At 47.7% G+C, this 7,554-nt stretch overlaps 1 protein-coding gene across 1 annotated transcript in view; it reads left to right on the forward strand.

Moving 5' to 3' along the window:
* The window catches only part of AGBL2 (AGBL carboxypeptidase 2), a 59,358-nt gene that overhangs the window by 33,325 nt on the left and 18,479 nt on the right, over positions 1-7,554 (forward strand). Inside the window, exon 12 of the mRNA XM_032165932.2 lies at positions 2,381-2,511. Within this exon, the coding sequence (XP_032021823.2) occupies positions 2,381-2,511 (131 nt within the window). The remainder of the gene's footprint in view (positions 1-2,380; positions 2,512-7,554) is intronic.

Below are 7,554 nucleotides of genomic sequence, written 5' to 3' on the forward strand. Positions count from 1 at the left end.
TTGTGGTGGCGTGTGCCTGTAATCCCAGCTCTCGGGAGGCTGAGGCAGGAGAATCACTTGAACCCAGGAGGCGGAGGTTGCACTGAGTCGAGATCACGCCACTGCACTCCAGCCTGGGGGACAGAGCGAGACTCAAAAAAAAAAAAAAAAAAAAAAAAAAGAAATGTGATGATGATGCTGTGATCAGTTTCATATGGGTCCAAAATAAGCCCAGGGGAATTATAGGCAATCTTTATTTTCCTCTTACTAGTTTCCTGAAGTTTTTATAATAAAAGAAAATAAGAAAGCCCCCAGACTGCATACTGTCTACAAATGGTAAGACCTCATAATTCACCAAGAAGATGGAGACAGTCCTTTGGAACACCTCTCCCTCACTTCTGGACTTCACCTATGGCAACACCTAGTCTTTTTTCTTTTTCTTTTGAGACAGGCTCTCACTCTGTTACCCAGGCTGAAGTGCAATGGCGTGATCACGGCTCACTGCAGCCTCAACACCTTAGCCTCCCAAGTAGTTGAGACCACAGTATGCACCACCACACATAGCTAATTTTTAAGCTTTTATACAGACAGGGTTTTTCTGTTCCCAGGCTGGTCTCCAGCTCCTGGGCTTGTGATCCTCCTGCCTCAGCCTCTCAAAGTGCTGGGATTACAAGCATGAGCCACTGTACCCAGCTACAACACTAATTATCTTTCCTTTTTCTTATTTTAGAAAATCAGGTGTCTTTTCTTTTTTTTCTTTTTCTTTTCTTTTTTTTTTTGAAACAGGGTCTCCCTCTGTCGCCCAGGCTGGAGTGCAGTGGCGCGAACTCGGCTCACTGCAATCTCCGCCTCCCAGGCTCATGCAATTCTCCTGCCTCAGTCTACTGAGTAGCTGGGATTACAGGCGTGCACCACCACGTCCGGCTAATTTTTGTATTTTTTAGTACAGATGGGGTTTCACCATATTGGTCAGGCTGGTCTGGAACTCCTGACCTCAGGTGATCTGCCCACCTCGGCCTCCCAAAGTGCTGGGATTATAGGCGCGAGCCACTGTGCCCAGCCAGGTGACTTCTCTTCTCCAAAATTAGCCCTGCTCTGTGTGCACTTGTTGACTTCCCCTATGGCCTTTCTGAGGTCTTGCCTCGTTAATTATGTCTTCCCAAACAAACAAACAAACAAAAAACTAATAATAATAATCATCAGGCCGGGTGCAGTGGCTCACACCTGTAATCCCAGCACTTTGGGAGGCCAAGGCTGGTGAATCACAAGGTCAGGAGTTCGAGACCAGCCTGAGCAACATGGCGAAACCCCCATCTCTGCTAAAAATACAAAAATTATCCGGGCGTGGTGGCAAGTGCCTGCAATCCCAGCTGCTCGGGAGGCTGAGGCAGGGGAAACACTTGAACCCGGGAGGTGGAGGTTGCAGTGAGCAGAGATCATGTCACTACACTCCAGCCTGGGTGACAGAGCAAGACTCTATCTCAAAAAAAAATAATAAAATAATAAAATAAAATAAAATAGACTATCGCATTGTTGAAGAAGTTGGCGGCCAGGCACGATGGCTCACGCCTGTAATCCCAGCACTATGGGAGGCCAAGGCGGGCAGATCACGAGGTGAGGAGTTCGAGACCATCCTGGCCAACATGGTGAAACCCCGTCTCTACTAAAAATACAAAAATTAGCTGGGCATGGTGGTGTGCGCCTGTAGTCCCAGCTACTTGGGAGGCTGAGGCAGGAGAATGGCTTGAACCCGGGAGGCGGAGGTTGCAGTGAGCTGAGATCATGCCACTGTACTCCAGCCTGGAGACAGAGCAAGACTCTGTCTCAAAAAAAAATAAAAAAGAAGTTGGCTCTAGCCAGAGAAAAGTGGCTAGAGCAGTGCTCATTGATATTCTGCTCTAAAAAAATTTCTATCTGTTCCTCCAGCTCATGTAATCATGTTAACATGTCCTTACTAGCAGGGGTGCAGGTTATTCATCTTTGTGTTCCCAGCAATAAATAAAATGCCTTTCAGCATATACTTAGTAAATATTTGATGAATAAATAAAATGGGCCAGGCATGGTGGCTCATGCCTGTAGTCCCAGCACTTTGGGAGGCTGAGGCAGGTGGATCACCTGAGGTCAGGAATTCAAAACCAGCCTGACCAATATGGTGAAACCCTGTCTCTACTAAAAATACAAAATTAGCTGAGTGGGGTGGCGTATGCCTGTAATCCCAGCTACTTGGGAGGCTGAGGCAGGAGAATCGTTGAACCCAGGAGGCAGAGGTTGCAGTGAGCCGAGATAGTGCCATTGTACTCCAGCCTGGGTGACAAGAGCAAAACTCCATCTCAAAAATAATAATAATAAATAAATAAAATAAAATGAATTAACAAAATAGTTCTTTTTTTCACTTTCATAGTTCACTCAGTGTCTAGCAGAGCTTAAGGAGCTTCTACGACAGGAAATCCACAAGAAATTCCATGAACTTGGACAAGATGTAGATTTAGAAGGAAGTTGGAGTGACATCTCTTTGTCTGACATTGAATCCAGGTAACAAAGAAAAAACAGAGTTTTATTTTTTTTTAATACTTTGTTGTTAACCTGGGTGATATAGTGAGATCTTGTCTCTACAAAAAATACAAAAATTAGCTGGGCTTGGTGATCTACGCCTGTAGTCCCAGACACCGGGGAGGCTGAGGTGGGAGGATCACCTGAGCCCAGGAAGTTAAGGCTACAGTGAGCCAAGATCATGCCACTGCACTCCAGCATGGGCGACAGGCTCAGAAACAAAAAAACCCAAAAGAGTGCATATTCTTTGCCAGCCTCTGATTTAGCCATTAGAAAGGAGTAGGGAGCTGGGCAGGCAGTTTGTGTAGAGCCTTGTAGGGAACTGCAAAGCCTTTGCCTTTCACTCCAAGGGAGCTGGAAAGCCTTTGGAAGGTTTTGAGTAGAGAAATATCATGGTTTGACAGGTTTTAGTTTCAACAGGAACACTGGCTGCTGCGTGAAAAGTAGATCATAAAGAGGGAAGTTCTAAGCAGGGAGACTCAATAGGAGGCTCTCGCAGTAATATAGGTAAAAGATAACCAGGCCGGGCGCGGTGGCTCACGCTTGTAATCCCAGCACTTTGGGAGGCCGAGGCGGGCAGATCACGAGGTCAGGAGATCGAGACCACGGTGAAACCCCGTCTCTACTAAAAATACAAAAAATTAGCCGGGCGTGGTGGCGGGCGCCTGTAGTCCCAGCTACTCGGAGAGGCTGAGGCAGGAGAATGGCGTGAACCCAGGAGGCGGAGCTTGCAGTGAGCCGAGATTGCGCCACTGCACTCCAGCCTGGGTGACAGAGCCAGACTCCATCTCAAGAAAAGAAAAAAAAAAAGAAAAAAAAGATAATGGAGGCTTAGACCAATAATACAGGTAAAAGATAATGGAAGTTTAGACCAGAATAGCAGCAGTGGTTGTGGGGAGATGTGTGAATTGGTTGTATTCTAGATATATTTTGAAATTATAAACATTAGGATTTGCCTACGGATTGGATACGGGCATGAGAAAAGAAGAGAATGACTCCACAATTGGTTGGATGGAGTTGCCTTTAGCTGAGATGGGAAAGATCAAAGGAGTGGAAAAAATTAGGGAGGTAGTGAAGATCCTAGTGTTAGGCTTGTTAAGTTGTAATGTCCATTACATATTTAGTGGAGACCTCGAACAAGCCATAGGATATGTGGGTCTGGAGTTCAGTGGAGAGGTCCAGTGGACCAGTGGAGAGAGTCATCATTGGACAGATGATTTTTTTTCTTGAGACAGGGTGTTGCCCTCCACCCAGGCTGGAGTGCAGTGGTATGATCTCTGCTCGCTGCATCCTCAACTTCCTGGGCTCAAGCAATCCTCCTGCCTCAGCTCCCCAGGTAGCTGGGACTACAGGTGTGCACCATCATGCCCAGTTAGTTTTTGTGTTTTTTTGTAGAGAACAGGTTTTGCCATGCTGCCCAGGCTGGTCTCTAACTACTGAGCTCAAGGGATCTGCCTGCCTCAGCCTCCCAAAGTGCTGCAATTACAAGCGTGAGCCACCATGCCCAGCCTGGTAGATAATATTTAAACCTTTACACTAGATGGGGACCGGATGAGGTGGCTCACACCTGTAATTCCCACTCTTTGGGAGGCCGAGGCAGGCGGATCACTTGAGGTCAGGAGTTCAAGACCTGCCTGGCCAACATTATGAAACCCCATCTCTATTAAAAATACAAAAATTAGCTGGGTGTGGTGGCACATGCCTGTAATCCCAGCTACTCGGGAGGCTGAGGCGGGAGGAAGGATCGCCTGAACCCAAGAGGTGGAGGTTACTGTGAGCTGGGATTGCGCCACTGCATTTCAGCCTGGGTGACAGAGTGAGACTCTGGTCTCAAAAAAAAAAACTTAGCAGGGGGTCAGGGCATGTACCTGTAGTCCTAGCTACTTAAGAAGCTGAGGCAGGAGGATTGCTGAGCTCAGAAGTTCAAGGTTGCACTGAGCTATGGCCGCACTAGTGAACTACAATCTGCGCTATAGAGTGAGACCCTGTCTCAGAAAAAAAAAAAAAAAAAAGACTGGTGGGATCTCCAGGAAGTAAGTGCAGATAGAGAAGAGGTCCAAGTCTGAGGTTTGAGCCGGATAATACAACTTTAATAGGGGAGGGGCCAGCAAAGGCGACTGAGACGAAGGGACTAGCAAGGCTGAAAAAAAGCAGAAGAGTGATTTTTTTAAAAACCTAAATCAGGCGCGATGGCTCACACCTGTAATCCCAGGACTTTGGGAGGCCGAGGCTGGCGGATCACCTGATGTCAGGAGTTCAAGACCAGCCTGACCAACACGGAGAAACCCCATCTCTACTAAAAATACAAAATTAGTTGGGTGTGATGGCACATGCCTGTAATCCCAGCTACTCGGGAGACTGAAGCAGGAGAATCGCTAGAACCCGGAGATGGAGGTTGCAGTGGGCCGAGATCGCACCATTGCACTCCAGCCTGGGCAACAAGAGCAAAACTCTATCTCAAAAAATAAATAAATAAATAAATAACCTAAATCAGATAATATCATTTATCTGTTGAAAGCACTTCAGTATCTCCCCAACTCAGAATAAAAAAAAGCCAAAGACCCTACAATGGCCTGTAAGGCCATAGGCCTCCTGATACCTCTATGGCCTCCACCCTAACCCTTTTTTTTTTTGAGACGGAGTCTCGCTCTGTCACCCAGGCTGGAGTGCAGTGGTGCGATCTCAGCTCACTGCAACTTCCACCTCCCCGGTTCAAGCAATTCTCTTGCCTCAGCCCCTCAAGTACCTGGGACTACAGGCACATACCACCATGCCTGGCTACTTTTTGTATTTTAGTAGAGACGGGGTTTCACTGTGTTGCCTAGGATAGGCTGGTCTCGAACTCCTGACCTTAGGCAATCCGCCCACCTCGGCCTCCCAAAGTGCTGGGATTACAGGCGTGAGTCACCGCGCCCAGCCAAATGCTGCCTTTTTCAACATGACCTGTACACATTACTCTAATGCTGCAACTTACTCCCCTCCTTCACCCTCCTGCCACTCCTTATCCCCCTTAGGTGCTCTACTTTTTTCCATAGCATTTATTGCCTCTGTCATTCTATATCATTTAAGTCTTTACTGTGTCTGTTTTATTTATTTGTTTATTTATTTATTTATTTATTTATTTATTTTTTGAGACAGACTTTCACTCTTGTTGCCCAGGCTGGAGTGCAGTGGCGTGATCTCCACTCACTGCAACCTCTCTCTCCTAGGTTTAAGCTATTCTCCTGCCTCAGCCTCCCGAGTAGCTGGGATTACAGATGCCCACCACCACGGCTGGCTAATTTTTAGTAGAGATGCGGTTTCACCATGTTGGCCAGGCTGGTCACAAACTCCTGACCTCAGGTGATCCACCCATCTCGGCCTCCTCAAGTGCTGGGATTACAGGCATGAGCCACTGCGCCTGGCCTATTTTGTTGTTGTTTTGAGATGGAGTCTCTCTCTCTCGCCCAGGCTGGAGTCCAATGGCGTGATCTCAGCTCACTGCAACCTCTGCTTCCCGGGTTCAAGCAATTCTCCTGCCTCAGTCTCCCGAGTAGCTGGGATTATTACAGGCGCCCACCACCACGCCCGCTAATTTTTTTTTTTTCTTTTTGAGTCAGAATTTCGCTCTTGTTGCCCAGGCTGGAGTGCAATGGCGCGATCTCAGCTCACTGCAGTCTCCACCTCCTGGGCTCAAGCGATTCTCCTGCCTCAGACTCCCAAGTAGCTGGGATTACAGGCATGTGCCACTACGCCCGGCTAATTTTGTATTTTTAGTAGAGATGGAGTTTCTCCATATTGGTCAGGCTGGTCTCGAACTCCTGACCTCAGGTGATCCTCCCACCTTGGCCTCCCAAAGTCCTGGGATTACAGGCATGAGCCACCGTGCCCAGCCATCTAATTTTTGTATTTTTAGTAGAGACGGGGTTTCACCATGTTGCCCAGGCTGGTCTTGAACTCCTGACCTCAAGCGATCCACCCACCTTGGCCTCCCAAGGTGCTGGGATGACAAGCATGAGCCACCACACCCAGCCAATGTCTGTTGTTTATTGTCTGTTTCCCTCTACTAGGAGATAGGTTCCACAAAGTCAGAGATCTTTTCGTTTGCTCTGTATCTCATGCACTTAGGATGGTACTGTTTTGTACCTAGCACAGAGGAAGAGCTCAATACGTATTTTTTGAATTAATTTAGCATTCAGGATCTCATCTGTACCTTCATAGTCTCCCCAGCTATTTAGGAAGCCCCCAAAAGGTTATGTCTCCCAGGTGTGCAAGAATACCTTCTACTCTAACTTACTGGCTAAAGTGCCTCATGGATAACCCAGCTGCTTTCAGGCTTCTGAGCTGGCGTGGAAGTCTTCTGACAGAGGCTGCACTGTAGTCTGTGGTGGACAGTGGAAAAGGGATGGCTCTTCCACCCACTCTATGGCACATTGACATCTGGGCCCAAAAGCAATTCTGAGTCTCACAAATATTTCTTTAGGGACCTTAAACTAGGCCATCAGGCCAGGTAGTGTGCTCCATTCACCATGTCATCCCTTCCACTCTCTCAGAATCCTGTGCCTAACTCACCAAGACCTCTGCACCAACCCCTCTCCAAATACAGCCTCAAAAACAAAATGCCGGCTGGACGCAGTGGCTCACACCTGTAGTCTTAGCACTTTGGGAGGCCAAGATGGGCGGATCACTTTAACCCAGGAGTTCAAGACAAGCCTGGGCAACATAGAGAAACCCTATCTCTACAAGAAATGCAAAAAGTAGCCAGGCATGGTGACTCATGCCTGTTGTCCCAGCTACTTGGGAGGCTAAGGTGAGAGGATCATTTGAATCCAGGAGGTCAAGGCTGCAGTGAGTCAAGATTGCACTACTGCACTCCAACCTGGGCGACACAGCGAGACCCTGTCTCGGAAAAAAAAAAGTGTGCTCTGCATATCAACTCATAGAAATAGTGCCCAAGGTGTGGCTAGGCATGATGGCTCATGTCTGTAATAACAGGCATGATGGCTCATGTCTGTAATAACAGGCATGATGGCTCATGTCTGTAAT

The sequence above is a fragment of the Hylobates moloch genome, unplaced genomic scaffold (genome assembly GCF_009828535.3).
Source record: "Hylobates moloch isolate HMO894 unplaced genomic scaffold, HMol_V3 SCAFFOLD_11, whole genome shotgun sequence".
Taxonomy (NCBI): domain Eukaryota; kingdom Metazoa; phylum Chordata; class Mammalia; order Primates; family Hylobatidae; genus Hylobates; species Hylobates moloch.